At 38.3% G+C, this 21692-nt stretch overlaps 1 protein-coding gene across 1 annotated transcript; it reads left to right on the top strand.

Moving 5' to 3' along the window:
- The first annotated feature begins 2098 nt into the window (after window positions 1-2098).
- On the top strand, window positions 2099-18019 carry pgrmc2 (progesterone receptor membrane component 2). The gene is made up of 3 exons (XM_053510515.1): window positions 2099-2630; window positions 15985-16140; window positions 17091-18019. The coding sequence occupies exons 1-3, from the start codon at window positions 2282-2284 to the stop codon at window positions 17186-17188; spliced, it is 603 nt and encodes a 200-aa protein (XP_053366490.1). The 5' UTR covers window positions 2099-2281; the 3' UTR covers window positions 17189-18019.
- The last annotated feature ends 3673 nt before the right edge of the window (window positions 18020-21692 follow it).

Here is a 21692-nt window from a genome sequence, read left to right as displayed (position 1 = left end):
AAAAAAAAAACATGTCCAAATCTACTCCAACAAACCACAGTGAGAGCCATTATCCACAAATGGAGAAAACTAATTAGAGAGCACAACATTGACTCATCCTGGAACTTATTAAAGAACCAGGAAAAGATCTAAAGAACTACAGGGCTCACTTGCCTCAGAATGAATTCAGAACGATGAATTGTGTGCTCTACCAGAAAAATCCTAAAGAAGAATGTCGGCCATCAATTAAATTCAATTTAATTCAATTTTATTTGTATAGCGCTTTTAACAATTGTCATTGTCGCAAAGCAGCTTTACACAATTAAAATAATTAAGTCTGTATGGAATGAAAGTTTGCATGAATCAAGATAAACAGTTTGTCCCTGGTAAGCAAGCCGCGGGCGACAGTGGCAAGGAAAAACTCCCTGAGATGGTAAAAGGAAGGAACCTTGAGAGGAACCAGACTCAACTGGGAACCCATCCTCATCTGGGAGAAAAAGAAAGCAAGAATTGATCTGCATTCATACTGTGTGTTAGATGGCAGGCAGTTCAGTATAACAGTTGATGTAAATATGGAGTCCAGGTAGTTATTGGAGACAATTGCAATCTTGAACTATTGAGCAACCGCAGCCAAGTCAAGTCCTCAGAGAAACAGCTGTCAACACCAGTTGAGGCCAGAACCGTTTTTATGGTAAAGTAAAACCATCCCCAGGCACCAGACGCATTCCAAAGAGACACACAGGGCTTCCCTGCGACGAGATCTCCAGCCAGAAGCGGGGCACCAGGATGGGTCAGACAGGTCCGGAGGGCGGAGGGAGTCTGCATCACTGGCAGCTCAGAAACGACATGTGTAGCTCGACATAGAGGGGGGGAGAACAGGAGAGGGGAGAGCAGAAGAGGAGAGATAACAGTTAGGTATGGTCGCAGTCACATAATGTATAATGTGAATGTATATTTAGTGTAGAGTGCAAGCAGAGACTCCGGCAGGACTAACTATAACAGCATAACTAAAAGGGGAGGAGCCAGAAGGAAACACAGACATGAGGGCTCCCTGAGATGTAAAGCAACCAATCACCTCACCGTCAACAAACCTGAGTGATTAATGAGAGTGGGGAAGACAGCATCTAAACATACCAGTTCACCATAATACTCTACGTCCATAAGTCCCCTAGATCTGCCCCTTTACCCAAGACAGATCTATTTATAAAAATGCTTGATTAAATAAATAGGTTTTTAGCCTGGACTTAAACACTGAGACTGTGTCTGAGTCCCGAACACTATTTGGAAGACTATTCCCTTTGTAAGGGAAAGCTCCGCCCCCAGCTCGCGGCGCGAGACCATTTAATGCTTTATATGTCAAGAGTAGTATTTTAAAATCAATGTGAAATTTCACGGGGAGCCAATGAAGTGAAGATAAGGTAGGGGTGATGTGCTCATATCAGTTCGTGACCTCAAGCTCAAGCGCGCTTGGGTTTTGCCTCAGAACAATGATCCGAAACACACCAGCGATTCTTTAAACAGGCCGCTCATGCTCCGAAACCTAAAACCTTAAATCTGGATAAATTAAACTATTTTGCAAAAAAGAGTGGGCCAAAATTCCTCCACAGTGATGTAAAAGACTCGTCACAAGTAATCGGAAACGCTTGATTGTGGTTGCTGCACAACCAGTTATTAGGTTTTTAGGGGGCGATTACTTTTTCACATAGGGTGAGGTAAGTTTGGACAGCTTTTTTCCCCTTAAATAATGAAATCATTAAGTGAAAACGTCTAACACTATCTGGTGGTGGTGGTAGTCTTTCGGCTGCTCGAAGGGTCGCTACAGCAGCACATCCGATCTGATCACACAACTTACCACAGGTTTTATGTCGAATGCCCTTTCTGATACAACCCTCCCATTTTTTTTTTATCCGAGCTTGGGACCGGCATGGCACCCAGTAGCTGGGGTTTGGGTATTGATACCAGGTGAGAACCCTACCACTGAGCCACCAATGCCTACTCAGGTTATCTTTGTGAAATATTAAAATTTGTTTAATTTAAAAAAAAAAAAAAAAAAAAAGGAAAAAGAAGGGGGCAAATACTTTTTCACGACACTGGATATACGTTTTATTTTGAAGGAAACTACACATCCCAAACGTACGGCGTCCGTTACAGAACGGCAAGAGCCAATCAAAAACGAGAAGCCCAGCCTCCGGACACCAGCAGCCAATCGTATCCATCTTTCTCTCTCATCAGCCAATCCATTCGCGCTGTGGAGTGTAAGGTGGGCGGGACCTGGTGTGTGGGTAGGGCGCTAACGTGCAGTATGGCGGACGATGGGGACGGCAGGAGCGGAGTAGCTGACACAAGTGGCGGGCAGGGGACGACCACAGAGGAGCTGGATCCAGGGCCTGGTCTCGGCGGCATGCTGCTTAACTTCGCCTTGTTCGTTCTGTTTCTGGCCGCTTGCTACGGCGTGTACCGGCGGTGGTTCAGGAGGTTAGTCGCCGACGCGGGCCGGGGAGACGAGGCCTCGGCGCTGCCCAAGATGGGCCGGCGGGACCTCACTCTGGAGCAGCTGCGGGAGTACGACGGCGTTCAGAACCCGCGCATTCTCATGGCCGTCAACATGAAGGTCTTTGACGTGACGAGCGGGAAAAAGTTTTACGGACGCGGTAAGAGTTCGGGGGTTACCACAGAGCTGTATCATTTTTACCCGCTAAAAATACTCACAGGTGCTCAAACACAGATCTAGTGCGCTACCTAGTGTGTTAACGCCTTTATTCTGACGCCCGTGTAGTGCACTCCAGTGAGGGAGCAGCGCGTGGATTAGAACCTAACCTATACACGTACACACGCAACAGAGTCAACACTTGCACGATATAAACTTCGTGATGTCATCTGTTTGTTTTTGCTAGCACAATTATCGTGTGGTCAACCTGTCTGCTCAGGGTTTGGCTGCTCAATAATTTAATAATTTGTAATAATTTAATAAACGTGTTCATTAAAACTTAATGCTCCTGAAATTGTCTGACGTGGACGTCCAACCGCCACAGGCCAGAAGCTAAGGTGCTAGGACCTAGCTAGCCTCAGGTCGTGTTACAAATCTATCAGTTTTGACTTTGTAGGCTGCTAGATGGGCTCCGCTGGACGTTAGTTTGCACTTGACGTAGTCCCCCTATACAGGGATCCGACTGGAGATTTGGAATACGAGAGCAGTGTACGTGCGCAGTAAAAGAAAGGGGATCTTTGCTTTCCTAGCTGCCCAGCCCACTTTTAGCCTAGTTTCTCACTTAAACGTGTTTCACAATGAACTTTTGTTAGTATGTTAGATTTTTGTTGTTGTTAACTGTCAAAATTTGCATCCAGAGCGTCGAATTTGCGTTTTAAGTGAAGGTTAGCGTGATTTAGCATGACTCTCATGTGCACGTACTGTTTAACTGCTGTATTAACCGTGCTATTGTCTCAGGGAATTAAAATAAAAAAATAAAAGCTGTTAAAAATCTTTTAATATAATACACCTCGACCTGTCAGACTCGCTCTTGTCCTGTCTGTCCACATGCCACACTTTAACAACCTTCACCCATTAAATGCTCCACTCATTACTCAGAGCTCAGGTGTACACAACTACATGTCTGTGTGTGTGTGTGTGTACACACACTCACACTCAACATGAGGATATCACAATAAACAGGTTACGATTCAAATTGTACTGCAATTCTAAAAGTATCACGATTGTATATAATCTAGAGCTGTAGCTATCGAATATTTTAGTAATCAAGTATTTTACCGAAAATTTAATCGAGAAATCAGATAAAATGTGTTTTTGCTTAAGTAAAAAGCAATGTAATGTATATAAGAGAAACAAAGATTAATTGGTTTTATTTTATTTTTTTAGAAAAATCTTTTATTTTTTAAATGCATCAGCATTTTATTAAAAATCGTCATCATCGTCATTATTTACAATATAAGTAATAGCTGAAAGTTGACTGAGATGGATTAAGTGCATTACAGTGCCATACATTCTTATTTTAAAGCCTTTTCTCAGATGCAAAAACAAACAAACAAAAAAAAAGGAATTTCAAATAACTTTAAGTATCAAAAAAACTAAGGCACACATTAAAATAAATAACTATACAAAAACACTAACTTTCAAAAGCAACTTAACTTTCAGAACCAAAAGTTTCTAAATTTACAGCTCAGACAACATAAGCCTTTAGTGACAATTTCTATCGTTTCTCTTGCTGCTTTCTTTTCTTGGCTTGCTGATATTTTTACCGCTTCTTCCATTTTGCAGTAGGGCTGTAGCTATCGAATATTTTAGTAATCGAGTATTCTACCAAAAATTTAATAGAGTAATCGGATAAAATGTTTTTTTTTTGCTTAATTTAACAGCAATGTAAAATATATAAGAAACAAAGATTAATTTGTTTTCTTTTTAGAAAACTCAACTTTTACTTTTTAAATGCATACAGCATTTTATCAAAAATAACCATTATCATTATTTACAATACAAGGGATAGCTTATACCCCTATCTCACCTATGCTGTTAGGCACTGTGAGCCGCCGCGATTGCCCGCCGACGTTCCGTGAAGTTCTGCAAGGTCCACAAGCTTCCGTGAGAACCGCCAAAAAAATTAAACATAAAATTTTTTTTTTATGGTCATTTTTTTTTTCACGCGGAAAGATAAAAACGTAATTGCAGCGCCAAAACTCTCGGTGAATCTTTATGCATGGTACTTCCGGCTATTGCGCGAAACTGCGTAGGTGAGATATGGGTATTAAAATTGACTGAGATGAATTAAGTGCATTACAGTGCCATACATTCTTATTTTAAAGCCTTTTCTCAGATGCAAAAACGGCATTTCAAATGACTTTAAGTATCAAAAACTAAGGCACACATTAAAATAAATAATTATTCAAAAACACTAAAGGTATGCAACTAAACTTTCTAGTTTCTAAAAGTTTCAAAATCTACAGCTTAGGCATAACAAGCCTTTACTGACAATTTCTGTCGTTTTCTCTTGCTGGTTTCTTCTTCTCATGGCTCACTGATATTTTATCGCTCCTTTCCATTTTGCAGCCCGCAACAGAACGCTCCATTAAATCAATACGCAGCCAACTGTTTGCGTCTTCTTCCGCTTTGTGGGTGACGTAATTGCTTCTTCTTCGTCTGCGTTTACTGGCGGCTTGCATCCGGAAGCACACTGTGTCACGCCAAACAAATAATTGCGCAAAAACATAACGCAAGCTTTTAAAATAAATTTTTAAAAAAGCTTTGAGGCGAAATCTTTGATTTTCTGATATTTTGAATCATATTTTTATTGATTATTCATATTCATAATTATCATCATTGATGATGATGATAATTTTTTTGTAATTGAATTACTCAAGGTACTCAAGGAATCGTTTCAGCCCTAATATAATCAGTGGTACCTCGACTTTGAGAACTGAAATTTTGCCAGAAATTTTGCCTCGGCATTATGATCTCGAGTCGAGCCGAAGTTGCACGTACAGTCGGGTGCCGTTAAAAACTAGTTTGCGTCAGTGGAAAAGCAAAGCAAGTTTGCCCTTTTTTCTTTTTTTTTTGTATATTGTGCAAGAATTAGTTAAGACATAGCACCACGGGACCCAAGAATGTTATCAAGCCACTTTCAGTTTGGTTTTTAAAGCAGCCGGTGCCAAGAGGAATCAAGATTAAGTAAGGTTTAATGTCTATTTAATTCATATTTTACTTCATTTACATGTCTTTTCTAAATGTTTTTGTTGTCATAAAAAAATCATAATATTTCCTTTGACCCGCATTCGTGCGTGACATGGCATCCCTACGTTGACCTCTGACCACATACGCGCGCACGTTCCATCAGCGTTTATATGGCTGCTGTAACTTTTAGCCTACTGACCTTTGATTTTCGTTTATTAGATCTTGTGACTGTAACTCGATAGTAGTGTTTTTTTTTTCTTTGATATTTCTTTATTTTCTTGCACAAAATCAATATTAACATCAGCTATCAATTACATTGCTATAATCCCTGCTAATAAGTCAGAGTAAATTCACATCTGATGAATAATCAATAAAAATATGATTCAAAATATCAGAAAATATTTATACACATTACATGGCTGTTTGAGTAGTTTGGTAATAATTATCGTTGTATGTCTATTTCTCAAATAATCAGGGTGTGATCACCATCAAACACTGATTTATTTATTTATTGATGTGAGAAAATACTAATTTTAGGCATAGTTTTTTAGTATTTGGATAAAACCTGTTTCAAATAATTCCAGTCACAGACCAATGCATTTCGTAAGAGAGGTAGTTTAACTTTTAATCTCAAGTTCATCATCTTTAAAAACAAGCATGCGTAAAATATCTTGCATAATTCACTTTTTACACAACTAGAAGAAAAATGCTATGAATGCAGTAGTTATGTTTTTATACAATAGCATTTTATGATGCAACTGTTAAAAGTAAAAAGGATCAAAGGATAAAATGCTCCATTGGGTGTCATGAACTACTAATATGGCACAAAAGTATGTATAAATAATCTGATTATATAACTTTGTTTAAGGGCCAGTGGCTCAGACTAATTGACAACAATGCAGTGTCAATGTTGATGAATGGTTGGAGTTAAATAGATGTTTAAAACTCCGCCCATATCATATTTACACTAAATGAATTAATTAATCGATGCACGATCTGAATTACTGATAATTAGCTTGTTTGCTGTAGAAACCAATGTTTAAAAAAAATGAAAGAATTTTAACCTGGCCAAAAAAACAACAAAACAAATCGATATTTCAGAGAGTTCAAATTATAATTATTGGGATGCATCAAGCAAAAAAAAAATAAAAATTAAAGGAGATTTTAAAAGGACTGGAACTGAGTTACGAACTCTTCAACACAACTTTCAACCGTCAACGTAATCCAGGACTCGGAGTGTGAAAGAGCGGTTCTGGGAGCATGAGGAATCATTTTCACACATGAACTGGACACCACATTGTGTGTGTGTGTGTGTGTGTGTGTGTGTAAGTAATCAAAGCTAAAGGTGACTGAATGAAATCTAATTTGTTTGTATACAGGTCTCGAGTAAGATAAGGACCATGGTGTTTATTTATTATTTACTTTTTTTCTCTGGTGCACCAGCAGGTGTTGGGTTTTTATAAGTTGTGTTTATCAACTTCCACATGTTTTCATCCTGTATCAGTGCAGTTCAGATATGAATCTCTATTATTCATTGTTTAAACAACATGGTGTCTGTAATTAGCTGATTTAAAGTTTGTGACGGAATTAGCGATTAAGCAGGTGTGTGTGTGTGGAACACTTTGTACTCTGTGTACACACATGCACAGATTGACACCTGGGGTGAGGCACGCTTGCCCGCCTGTTATAGACAGTAAAAAAGTGAAACCATTCTCTAGCTTGGATGAGTGAATGAATCTGAAGTGTTGTTCAGGAATTTATTTATTTATTTATTTATTTATTTTTGCTTAAGAAATAATGTCAGTTGAAAATATAAATTATGCTACTTTTAACTTTAACCTCTGTTTGTGGCACTGATTGTATTAATGTTCAGATTTATGTAGTTTATAGCTGCACAATAACTTCATGTTCAGGTCACATTGTTCAGTATGTCCCCGACTTGCAAACAAGTTCCATTCCAGGAGCACGTCAGTAAGTCGGATTTGTTCTTAAATCCGACAAAGTGAGTCTTGCACACTTTTGATACAAACATAAAAGCGGTGCATCCGTCCCCTTTCCCCACAAAATCATAACCGCATGCAAGCCTACTTAAACATGCCTAACGAGTCAGCTGACCTTGTATAAAATTTAACCATAGAAGGAGGGACAACACACGGTAAGGTCATGTACTGCGCTTGAACAGACGCCGTTTTGTCTCGGAGCTGTTTTCCACTGTATTGGACTGCAAACTCCTCAAAGATTTTCCGAAAATTCGGATTATTCACCATCAGGGCAGCTTTACAGGACGGACATTTTCTATCATTGTGCTCCCGGACTGATTCATTGAATCAGTTTCTCAGTTGACTCATTTCTGACACGCTTGTACACATATGTGTACTATATGCCGGAGTTTTTAATACATTCTCTTACAAGTTGTAAATGTTGGTATCTGATGCACTGCAGTGTCTTATATGTAATTTTTTTTTGTACAATACGTGAGCTACTTTTGCGGTCCGTTTGTATTTGCGGAAATTCGTAGGTCGAAGACGCCCTGTACTTAAAACCGCATGTCGCTTATTCGAATATATTCTTACATATCTGCTGATTAGAATGTTGTGTTCTTTTAAAATATAAATAAATAAATAAATAAAGATTCTTTTTTTTTTTCTTCCCTCCACATGAGAATCAGATGATACAGAGCATCAGAGTGTCCTTGTTTATATTTATCCAGTCATCAGTAAATTGCTATCTCTTGGCAATCTCTTGCCGTGATCCCTCATGATAGTAGGGCCAGCTCTTTTACTGAATCCAAGCCACGAGACTTTTCTAATTTACGCTCCTGATTTCTAAAGTTTTCAGTAGATGGCTCATTATTTAGAGTCGAGTTTAAAAGTAGTTTAATTAGCGTCTGACCTTGGATCGTTGAGGCTTAGGCTTTTTTTTTTTTTTAAGGCTGTGTGCGCATTCACAGCAATTGAGAAATTGTCCCTGATAGTCTGTGCTATGTCATTTAAACTAATCGGACTTAATTTGATAATTGCTGATTAGCAGAGTGCTTTGTGCACCCTTATGATAATGATTATTATAATGATTATTATTATTTATTTATTTTTTTTCCCCCTCTCTTGACTTCCTGACCTCCCGAAGGATGCTTTTTCAGTTATGATCCCCCTCAGGAGCCCTAGCGACAGCGCTGCGCTGTAAAGAGGAATTATCTGAGCCTATCTGAGTTTTTTAACACATCCCTTTAGGAAGACTCGTCGTTAGAGTTGTTACAAAATGTTTGTAAATGCCTTGTTTGCATTCGCCGTACCAGCTGATGGATATAATTCAATTTGTACCCGAGGTACACAGCTGAGTAATGTAAACACTCACGTTGCCACCGTGTCTGCACCAAACAGTCACGCTTCAAGTGTAACCCCTGTGTGTTTGTTTTTGTTTGTTTGTGTTAGATGCTCTTCGTTACGTTTTGTAATTCTGAACTTACCTCTTATGCAACGGTTTTGGTACAAATCACAAATTGATTTTATGCTTTTGTAATGATTTCTGGCGTGTGTGTGGATCCTGACCCTTTATACGTAAAGTAGACGTCTGAAATTTAGTTTTATGGTTTCAGAATGGCAGAGTAGTGAGGTACTGGAGGGGAAATGAAAGTGAACACGTAATAAAGTTCTCTTTAGAGCCTCTTTTGCTCACCTGTGTTTATTTCCTCTGTGCACTTTACTCATTTCTTATTTTCAGAGTTAATGAGAAGTTTATTACCAGAATCCCACTAAACATCCTTTTGTTGGATTTATTTTTGCATGCTTCCTGTTTTGTCATGTGCGCGCACACCTGTTTCTTATTCGGTTAACCTACAATCATCTATCATATTTATACTCACTGAGCAATTTATTAGGAATGTTATCTAATCAGGTAATTACATGGCAGCAGTATGATGCAGAAACACTTCAGCAGCTTCAGGTAATGCTCACGTCAACCATCAGGTTCCTTTTGAATCAGTGAGAACTGATCAAAAAGGTTCCTTTTGATCGTTCCATGCTCGGAAGCTGCGCTTGCGGCCTCAGGAATTATGCATTGTACTGTCATGGATCAAATCAGATACGGTGGCCGAGAAGTGCAAAGCAAAATAACAAATCTGAAAAAACAAAATAACAAATCCAATAACAAAACTGAACAAAATTAATAGAAAACATAATAACAGAACCGAAAACGAAAAAAAACAAAACCGAAATCGAAGTAATAAATTCAAAAACAAAATCGAAGAAAACTAAATAAATCCAATAACAAAACCAAAAACAAAGTAAATAATTCAAAAACAAAATAAAAAAAAACTAAATAAATCCAAAAACCACAGCCGGAGGTCTAGAGAGCGCTGATTGGCCGAGCTCTCTCAGGGGGGAGGGATGAGAGGTACTTGCGCTCCCACGTTAATCACGGCTCTACAGCCAATCAGGGGCGTCTGTGAGCTTGCGCACGCGGAAGGCTAGCGCTTTCCTCCGAATGTGTTACTCCGCCCCTAACGGTGCGTGAGCAAGCAGTTCGAAAAGATGCAGTCGGCTCACGCGGTTCGGAGGAAACACGTTATAGTCTTCGCCCTCCCGGCTGAGTGGTAGTAGTAGCCTTAATGTGGGGAGAATTAGGGGAGAAAATTGGGGAAAAAAAACAAAATATAAAAAAAAATTATAATAATAAATCCAAAAACAAAGTAACAAAACTGAAAACAAAATACCAAATCAGAAAACACAATTCAGTTAGACCCAGAAAAGGTAGGTATAGTTTGCGAATGAAATTCTTACTGAATTTCTGAAGAATCGCACCTCCCTTTTTCAGTTTGTTGATTCTGTCCGCTGATTGGACGAGACATCTGTCACTTAAGATGTATTGGAGAAAGTACTCCAGCCTCACGGGCATGAGCGGTATGATTGTCCAATCAGCTGTGTTTAATTTGTAAACTACCTACTTAAAAAATTAATTAATTAATTAATTTGGTTTTTCTGAATTTGTTGTTTTGTTTTGCACTTTTCGGCGCCCGTAGAATGGAAGTAGATCACTGTTTAGACGTGATATCTCTACTTCGAAAATGCATAAATTATATATTGCCATGGAAAAAAAGTCATAAAAAATTGAAGATATTCGCGGTTTCTGCAAAAACGTGGGGGTTTCCGTGAACAATTATTAGTTAGGTTCTCAGAAAACATCATTAAAAATTTGTGGGTAGATCTTAAAAGAGCTGTGCATGTAAGACGACCAAGGAATATTACAGAACTAGAAGCATGACGCTCACACGTACACAAAGAGCAGGCTGATACAGAGAGAGAAAATGAATGTGTAACCTCTCTCATCTCTAATGAGACTTGCTTTTGCTTTACACGTGTGCTGTACACACGCGCATACAAAATAATTTTTTTTATGCACACACGTGGTCACAGTGTTATAGTAAACAGTACACGTGTGCACAGATGTTGATTATACCAATAAGAGACGCGCACTAAGACCCAGTAGGTTAGACGATTACCCACAATTCCGCAGCGCGAGAGAGAAAAACCGCTGGCTCAGTTGTGATCACATGACGCTCAACGTCAAAACAAGAAATGATGCGTGATATATGATACTCAGTACTCAAACCAAGACTTGTTTGTTTTGCAAGTCAAAATTAATTTAAAATCTTTGCTCGTCTTGCGGAACACTCGCAAACCGCGTTACTCGCAATCCGAGGTTTCACTGTAAAAAGCTAAGAAGACGCCTACAGATAGTCAGTGTGTTACGCTGCAAATCAAAAATTACATTTTGTTTATCCGATGCAGATAAAGTTTGAGATTTTTGCATTATTTTTGTCACCACTTGAACCCTAATTTTATTCTTTATACACTTTAGTAGGTTAAGGATATGTTTAAGTTATAGGTATATAATGTCCTAAGAATAAAGTATTTTGATATTATTTGTGAACAGGAATATGTTTACTCAATAGCTGTTGTTGTCATTTTGCGTAAGAGAAGCCGGTTCTTTTAAGCGGACCAGGGGTAGCTCAGTGGTTAAGGCATTAGACTACGGTTCAAAGCCCACAACCACCAAGTTGCCACTATTGGGCCCTTGAGCAAGGCCCTTAACCCTTAACTGCTCAGATGTATAATGAGATAAAAGCGTCTGCCAAGTGCCTAAATGTAAGTGTAAATCTGTTCTTCTCTAAAATGTGTAACTGCTGTAAGTTATGTTTATTAGAGAAATATTGCCACACACACCCCCCCCCTTATATTTTTCCATAAATTTGGTCATCTGCCAGTTCTCACCAGCCAGCTCGGCTCGGTCTCGTTACAGCAGGAAGGGTGGAGGCTGACGCATACATGTGAAGCGAGCCAACCACATCTTTTCAAATTGCCCAACAGACCTCTAGGTGAGATTCAACCATAGACAAAAGTCTGGCTTTAATAAGCGCCATTTGGAAATAATTACAAACAGTCTGTCGAATTTGATTGTACATGCTTTTTACTTAAAAAAAAAAAAAAAAGGGGGGGGAAATATAGTTCGTAAGTTAAAAAGTTATTTTACAAGCTCAGGAAATTCCAAAATTCACCATTAATTATGCATTAATGCCATTAATGCAAGAATGAATATAAATTCCACCTCTTCCACCGGAACCTATTTCGTTTATTTCAAAAGAGAGCAGATCGGTGCGCAATAGGCAAGCATCAAGCATTTATGCTCATATAAAAGGCCATCTATATAATATTTTACAGTACATTTCTTTTATCTTTATAAAACCGTTCAAGTGGCCACAAATATGGGAACACCGAGGAAATCATTGTCCACTCTTTTATACACACACACACACGTGATTTACAACAAGGTCTGTGAACTAATTATATGGTGGTATCTCGTTCCCATGATTGTGCTGAATTCTGTTGGTCTATGGAATGAAGGGAAAAAACTAAAAAAAAAAATATATATATATATATATATATGCGCATATATACAGTATATATGCGCATATATACAGTATATAGGCGCATATATTATATGCCTTTTTCCATATGCTGTATATTAAATATTAACTATTATTAAAATATGCTTAAAATATATATTTCATTTTATATACAGTATATCTTATATACAGTGGAACCTCGGGTTATGAGTAATGTGGTTTACAAGTGTTTCGCAAGACGAGCAAATATTTGTACTTTACGAGCACCGAGTATAATGTATCACACATGTGCTTCTTGTTTTGACACCGAGCGTCACGTCATCACAACTGAGCCAACAGTTTTTTCTCACTTGCATTGCCTAATTGTAGGTAATCGTCTCCCCTGCTGGGTGAAAATACACACACAAACGCACACTCAGAAACTTTGCAGGCGCTAAGGAGCAGCTGTTTTAAAAACGGTTTCTCCGTTAATGTGTGTGTGCACACATTATTATGCACACACACACACCCAGCGCAATTGTGCAAACGGAACACTTATCTGTCTGGATTTTTTTTTTTTTTACTTTTTTTTTAAAGGTAAAGTGCAGGTTAATTTGTTTTATTTTTACTTTATATTTTGTGTTAATTATTTTTATGTATTTATTTTTTGGGCTGTAGAACGAATAATTTGAGTTTCCATTATTTCCTATGGGGAAATTAAATTTGGTTTACAAGTGTTTTGGAATACAAGCCCACTTCCGGAACGAATTATGCTCATAATCCGAGGTTCCACTGTATATAATTTTGTATTATATGCTTTTTTTAGTATACAAAAATATCTACTATTTTCCTTTAATAGATATCTGCCTTTTTCTCCGAACTCTGAGAGTGAATTCTTTCTCAAACCCACTCATTACACACAGACACCAGTCTTAAAACACTGAGTGCTAATTAGTGAAAAAATCTCGTTTGTTAGAAGTCACTCAACCCGCGCGCTCTGTGTCAAGTTGAGTTTTGAGACTTTGGAGGCGTTTGAGGCGCTAAAAGTTAAATTGCCGTTTCTTTATAATCCTACAGGTGGCGCACTCTGATCTATTTACACTTTTCTATCCTGTGTGGTAGGAGTGAATTATTTGCTAAGTTTGTTTAGAAACCTTAACAGTTATGATCTAAGAGAGATATGCGCTGCCCAGTGTTAATGTGGCTTTTTATTTAATTAAATATGAAGTTAAATTTTAAACTCTTGTATTTGAAGTTTGTATTGTTTTAATGCTGCGCTTGTCTTTTAAGTGTTAAAACTAAGAAATGGGCTACATTTATTTACAATTATTATCTTTTCAAAGATTTAAAGTTGAATAAAAATCAGCGTAAAATGTAATATCGGATCGGGAAATTTATAAAATCGTGATACTTATAGAATTGAAATAGGTATTGTGCTGGAGGTAACCGGTGATTCCTGTAAACAGGCTAAAGATGCACAGATCGTGGTTTGTCTATAAAATTAAGGTAGAAATTAGATAGCTGCTGCTCTGAAATGCTCAAGTTTATAATATAATAAAAGTTTATAACATTTTTTTAATACGTCATTATATAATTTTTTTTGCTTTTACATTTTACCAGCATAAAGTGTCTACTTATTCCTACTGTCTACATCAGTATATATTTATAAGTTTTGAAATACTAAAATGTTGTTGGAAAATAAATATTTCAAGCAATTACAATTTTACAATCGTACCCAAGTATAGAAGTAAATTTTTTTTTTTCTTTGTTTATTTGGCGGGTTGCGAACCTAGTTCGTGCACAGTGCCACCTGATGTATCGGAGATTGTGAACGCGCAAATGTACTCCGGTAGAGTAGAACCGGTTTGCTAATGTCAGTGCTTACTGTCAGAGAAGCCTTAAAAGCAAACTAACAGCAGTTGTTAAAATAATACTTAAATTTTCATTTAGGCATTGCATTTTTATTAGCCGATTGTAGAACCGAATTGTTTTTCCAGTCAGATGGAACGAGGATGCAGCAAAAATACAAAACCAGTGTGATCTGTAAGAAACCGGTTACCATGACAACCCTGCTGTAAACACACCCACACAACATAGACAGAGACATGTCAATAGCAATTGTAAAGAGTGAGCTCAATTTTTCTTTTCTTTTATCTAAATAATAACCGAAACAATCACCCGAACCCGATGCAGCGTGGAGAATCAGGATGGATCTAAAATAAGATCTTACTCAATCACCTCTTCCCTATAACGGACGCTTTGTTTTCCAGTTCACATAACGTCTGTCTTTGTCTGTCATTATCATCATTACCACTTCTCCATACACTACTGTTCAGTTCTAGTTCATCTCCAGCATAAAAAGACGCTTTGTCGCTGTGATAAACTTTTTTTTCTTTTTCTCCCAACTCTACCGTAGTTTTTGAATTTGTTTCAAGTTGGTAATAAGTGCTCACTGTAACGTAAGTGAGAATACTACGATAACCAAAACCACATCGAGGCACTGTTCTCAGATTACGCTTCACATTTACACCAGAAGGGAATGATTCGCTCCTCCAACTTGTGCATTAAAATGTGTAAATGTAAAAAAACTGCAGAGCTGTCGTCAAGGTTTAAGAAGTTTTACCTGTAGAGTAAGTTCCTTGAATTATGAACATTCGAGTTACGAATTTCGACAAATATGAGCGGACCGCGGATCTATCAACATTTGTAGATGCGAACAAATCACAGCTGTAGTTCACATGTAAAAAATAATAATAATTATTATTATTATTGACCCTGCAGTGCACCAGATACCAATATTTACAATTATATATATACTATATTTTCAGCGCATAAGTGATTGTATTAAATGTCTAATGTCCGGTATATTGTGTGTGTGTGTGTGGGGATGTGAGGGAGAAATGAGTCGGCCTCACCGGTTTCAATGAACCAGTCTGGGAGGACGATGATATAAAATGTCTGTCCTGTACAGTTGTACTGATGGGTGAATAATCCTAATTTCAGAAAATCAGAGTTAACAGCTTGAAACAGCTCTAAGACAAAATGCGATCCGTTTAAACATGCAGTAAACACCATGTACCGTTGTCCACCCCTGACGTCTTCAGGACTGCCTTTAAACGAGGATTCCCCTCACAAATTGGAGGCGCAGTCTCACAAGGGTATAATGCGGAACCAAAACGCCAAGTGTGTGTATGATTTGTTTTTTTGGGTTTTTTTTTTTTGAAAACGCTTTATATTATATATTTGTAGCAAAAGTGTATAAGTCCCACTTTGTTAGAACTTGCAAACAAATCCGACTTACGAACATGCTCCTGTAACGGAACTCGTTCGTAAGTCAGGGACTACCTGTATTATAATATTTTGTTTACAAGGTATGAAACAAACTCTTCTAAATCCCCCCTCTCTTTTTTCTTTTTCTCTCTCTCACTCACACACATACACACAGAGGGGCCATATGGGATCTTCGCAGGTCGGGACGCCTCTCGTGGCTTGGCTACGTTTTGTCTGGATAAAGATGCACTACGGGACGAGTACGACGATCTCTCAGATCTCAATGCTGTTCAGATGGAGAGCGTCAGAGAATGGGAGATGCAGTTCATGGGTGTGTATGTGTGTGTACTTATGTATTTAACACGTTACGGGAACCAAAACCTGATTGGACAGCCTCAGAATCAAGTCGCTTACCAAATTATGCTTTTTATAGCTCCTATTTGAAAACCGAAATAAAGGTTTTAGGTTCAGCATTAATAGTTAAAATATATAGATAGATGGATATGTATGTAATATTCTTTTTATATATAAACTGCTGATGTTCTGCTTTAAATCTGCACCATTCTCCTTTTTTCCCTCTTTTACTTGATTGGATTCTGAAAAAGCAACTCATTTCCTTTTTAAAAATTTTTTAAGGTTAAAAAAATAAAGTTTAAACTTCTAAACACTTGCTTCTTATTTGAGTCTGCTAACTGAACAGATGTCTGAATCTTCTTTTTGCACATCCTTATACCTGATTAAAGTAGCACACCGACACACACGCACACACAAACACGCACACACACACGCTTTTCATGCAGTATTGAGTTTATTGAGGCAGCGCCAAACCTTCAGACGGAATTTTAGTGCCAGTTAATTTCAGGGAAACTTGACTTTAAGCCGAGAGCAAGCACAGAGGCCCAGGTCTGCAGGTGTTCGTCATCTTAGCTCACTGTTTTTGTTTTGTTTGTCCTTTTCCCTGCTTTTTCGCTTGGCTGTTCAAAATATTTAATTTAAAACATGCACAGCTGATGATATTTTTAGCTTTGTGTTTTATTTAAGATTAAAATGAAACTCTGCCAGGCTGTTAAAAACTATTAATGGAAGTGTTTCATGGACAATAAGACATGTCGATGCATTTTTGTTTGTTTGTTTGCTTTACCTTTGACTTCATGTGGACTTTACCATGCTGATAAAAGGTCATTTGTGTGGCTTTTTTGTTTTTCCCCTTCTCCTCTCATGCTCTGTGATGTGTTTTTCTCCTCTCTCGCTCTCTCTCTCTCTCTCTCTCTCTCTTTGCAGAAAAATACGACTACGTCGGTCGCCTGTTAAAACCCGGCGACGAACCATCGGAATACACAGACGAGGAGGACATAAAGGACCATCTGAAACACGACTGATGTGACCAAACCCTGAGACTCAGACCGCTAGCGTCCAGCCAATTTTGACCCGCCCCGCCCCCCTCCCCTCCTTGTAGCCCAAGCGTCACTCTTTCAGCTTGACAACTCTAAACGCTCGGACAGCTACTAGTCTGTTGGAGTAGAATCCCACAGGTTACGCGTCTCCTTCTCCAATATTTCATCCCCAGGCGAGGAGTGTCCCGTACGCCGACAGCAGAACGCGTTGAGCTACAAAACGGGTGGCTCAGATCTAGGTCTGATTGGAGCATTAAATCGAAACCATACTTGCCTCAAGGTGTCCATTTATACCCGCTACAAACTCCTGTGGTTGTTCATCTTTTCGTCGGTTCATACCATTGCTCCGTCTGCTTTTTTTTTTGCTTTTGTTTGTTTGTTTTTTCCCAGCTCCAGCACACCTGCTTCAACTCGTCAGCCAAATATTAAACCCTTCTTGAGCTGAGTATGGTGTGTTTAAGAAGGGGAAAATCAAAAACTTTTTTTAAGGGGGGTAGGGGTTTCCCAGGATTGGCACGGAGAACCACTACGATTCTGTGCTTTACTTCTTTCCTAAATGTCCATCTGCCTCTGTGCTCCATCACAAATCTACTGTACTGAAAAAAGGTATTAGTTACCCCCATCGTTTTGTTTTTGTTTATTTTTTTTTTTTTTTATCCTTTCCCCCCGCCCCTTCCTGCTCCGCTGCAGCAACGAGCCTTGGCTTGGTCTCCGGTTCACATCTGTACACATGCTTTAAAGCACTTAACGCTGTCTCAGTCCTGCGTCTTCAAAAAACAAAAAATGTAATTAATTGAAATAAAAAAAATCCATGTGCGTGTGTCCTGGTGAAAAGATATGTATGATGAAACACTGCAATCCCACATTTAAATCCAAGTCTTTACGCTAATGGGACTGTGTGTGAGAGAGGCGGGAGTGAAATGCTGCGATCCAAGGGATCATGGCTGTGTGATGATTTCTTATTTTTTTTTGTTCGTTCATTTGTTTTGTTTTTTTTACTCAATTCATTTCATTAAATCAGCTGCACGTTGGGTTTCGTGTCCACAGCATTAGCAGGCCGGACGTCCCGGTTCATGTGGGTGTGTTCTGTTTCAGCGTTGATGATATGGTGTATGCACTTCCGGTGCCACGGCTTAATCACAATGTGATTGTTTGTACGTGTTCAGTTCAGATGGGTTTCGAGGGAAGTATTGGGAGTCGAGGCTTCTTTCCAGGAAACTTACAAAGAAAGCAAAGAGAAGAAAGAAAAAAAAAATCAACTTTTGATGACATCATAATCTTTAAAATTTCAGTTTATCAGTCAGTGAGTCCTGTTGCTGTCGTCTCATTAACGGAAACAGTGCGAGTAGAAATTGTGCCTTATTTGTGTTTTTTGTTTTCATTGTTTGTTTTTTTTCCCCTTCTCAAGGACAATTTACGGATAAAAGTAGTCGAAGGCAAGGAAAGAAAAAAACTAAACACGTTTACGGAATACAACTTCTAATACACACTTTTCCCTCCTTCCCCTAGTGCCCCTTTTACTTGGTTAAAATAAAAAAAATAACTAAATAAATAAAAACACACACACAGACACACCCAAAGGCATGCTTCAGGCTCGAAAGATCTTTTTCCCGAACTCATTGCCACCTTGTACATAGACTTTACGAAGTATTCAGTGTTACTGCCATGTTGCTGTAGTTAATGGACTCTATGTACTACTGTGTTGTATTGGCCATAACTCTGTTCCATCATTCTTTCTCTCCCTCTTTTTTTTTCTTTTTCTTTTTATGTGTGGAAGAAACAGTATAAGATCTTTTTTTTGGAGACTAGACAGGGGTACGAAGGATTAAACACTTCATAATTTTTTGTTTGGTAATTTTTTTTTTTGCGGGTGGGCGGGGGTGGGAGGTGAAAAAACAAGTGGTGGATTCTGTAAATATGTGTATCATTTTATTGAAGCATGTTCGGCATAACTATGCTCTAATGCTGGTTTCTCCCCACGTCACGTATTTAATTGTTGGGACTCTTGTGTGTGTGCGTGCGAGTGAGCGAGCGAGAGGATGAAATGTGTCGATGCATAAACAAATAAACAGATTTGGATAATAAAACCGCTGTTGCTCGTCCTTTGTGTTCACAACAGCTCGTTGTTCTGTCGCCGATCTACAACAGGAGTCTCCAGGAGGGCGGCGCTGTCGCGTTGTGCAACGGATCGTAACATTTACATGCTTTATTGGTGTATTTATGAGACGTGTACTGTTTATTTTGCATAATTTGAAAATGTTATGTAAATGTTTGAACATTTGTTTTGTAGTACACAATAAGCAGTGTATAATACAGTAAGGTTATAAGCTTGATCTTGGTCAAATTTCTTATTGCTAAATATGTTGAAATAGTACTGAACGGTTACGGTGAATAAAGACTATGATACTATATCTAGGTTGCATGTAAAACAATGCTAAAGGTGTAATTAAAATGTCCAAAGTATTGAGTTAAATACTTAAGATAGGCTGTTACAGAAAATTAATTAATGACTGGTATGTGAGATGCTGCCAGATGCAGTAATTTGCTATGATTGCATGTACGAGTGCACCACCGCAATTTCTCGTCAATTACAATTTATTTATTTATTTTTTTAGCTTTTTTGATGAAAGAAACGCTGCAGTTTTTTGAAACCCTGATGTTGTGGAACCGACCATCCTTGTTACTTCCTTTCATTACTTCATCACCTTCAAGCAACCAAGAGGGGAAAAAATACCACAAGTACGATTTGTCATGACCCCGAGAAAACGGTGTGTATTTGGGCTTTTTGGTGTTTGAAAATTTGCTGACATGAATAAAGCACTCGCGTTTTATATTTATAAATGTTGCATGAACATTTCCTATCAGAACGCTTTGATTTTAGCAATTACAACCTTTTGTGCCTGAATGTTTTCATTTATTTATTTATTTATTTTTTTTTATTAGACTTGGTTTATGTTGAGTGTCTGCTTTTTAGGTCTCTAAAAAAAAAGTAATGTAATTGAATTAGTTTTTTATTATACAACTATCACTGACAATAATGCGACACAAGATTAATCAACACCTTTTGACCAGTCAGGTTTAAGAATTCAACAACACTGAGGGTTAATGTTATTATTATTATAATAGATAGTTTAATGTTTTGTATTTAGTTAAGAGAGGCACGGTGGCCATAAACCTCCAGGGTCCAGGTTCGAGTCCCACCTGGGGTCTGTGCATAGAGTTTGCATGTTCTCCCTGTGCTTCTGTGTGGGTTTTCTCCCACAGTCCGAAGACATACAGATTGATACGTGGTGTTCCTGTGATGGATTGGCACCCGGTCCAGCCTATCCCTTAGGCCAATCCAGCACAGGGCGCGCACACACACACACACATTTACACACGACGAGCAATTTGGGAACACCAGTTAGCCTAATTTGCAGGTCTTTGGACTGTGGGAGGAAACCGGAGTACCCTGAGGAAACCCATCAAGTACGACATGGAAACTCCCTGCACACAGACCCTGAGGTGGTACCGGAGGCGTATCACTGTTGTAAATTGAAATAAATACAATGGTCACCTCACCACAGTCCACAGGAGCTCTTTGATAAATTGATTGTTGTATTTATTACTATAAATGATCTCCAACTATATTTAACAGCAGTTAATTGATGTTAATTGATAGTTGCAGTAACTATCAAAAAGTCTCACAGATTTAATTTTGATTTATGAAATAAGCCTGATGACCCACGACCATGTAAGATGGCGACTGGAATTCCCCTCCTCCCTTAAGGGGGAAATGGCGATGGGGGAAGCCACAGAGAGCCGAAAACTTCAGCGTCGTGCGCAGGGAAGCGGTCAAACTGGTGTTTGCGCGCCCTCTGCTGGTGACTTTTACAAACATCAGGTGGAGCGCCGGTGTTTTATTGGACGGAGGAGGAGGCGGTTTCGTCGTGTTTTATGTTTCCTACTGCTCTAGTTTTTGCGGTTTTAGTCCATAAGGGATTATATTTTGCAGCATTTCAGTCATCGCCGGAGATTAAGAACACACCAGGACTGAAAACTCCTCTCTGTTTTATTTTTAATATTTATGGTTTATTATTTTATTTGGTAAGTAAAATACCATCAGACAGACAGACAGGCTTTCCGTTCGACCCACATGTTTATTATAACCCTAGATCATTTTTATATATATATATATATATATATATATATAATACATTCTGGGTGATTTGTTTAAAAGCTCTGACTGTCTCTAACAGAGCTGCGCGTGGTGACAGAATAAACAGCTGTTCTAAATAAACATCTGTCCAAGACAGCTATTAAATGCCGAGTAATTCACGTTGGCAGGTCACGTGAGATGAATCCAACTTATCCCTCATTACACACACTGCACGTTTTTTTTTTTCAGTGATATTTATGCCTTTTCTAAAGTTTTAATAGAATATTACAATAATGTCTATGCAAAAGTCTAGAGTGATAAGTAAGTTAATAAACAAACAAGTGAATAAAT

Source organism: Clarias gariepinus, chromosome 13, assembly GCF_024256425.1.
Source record: "Clarias gariepinus isolate MV-2021 ecotype Netherlands chromosome 13, CGAR_prim_01v2, whole genome shotgun sequence".
Taxonomy (NCBI): domain Eukaryota; kingdom Metazoa; phylum Chordata; class Actinopteri; order Siluriformes; family Clariidae; genus Clarias; species Clarias gariepinus.
The sequence above is the reverse complement of the archived record's forward strand: the minus strand, read 5'-3'. Positions and strand labels throughout refer to the sequence as shown.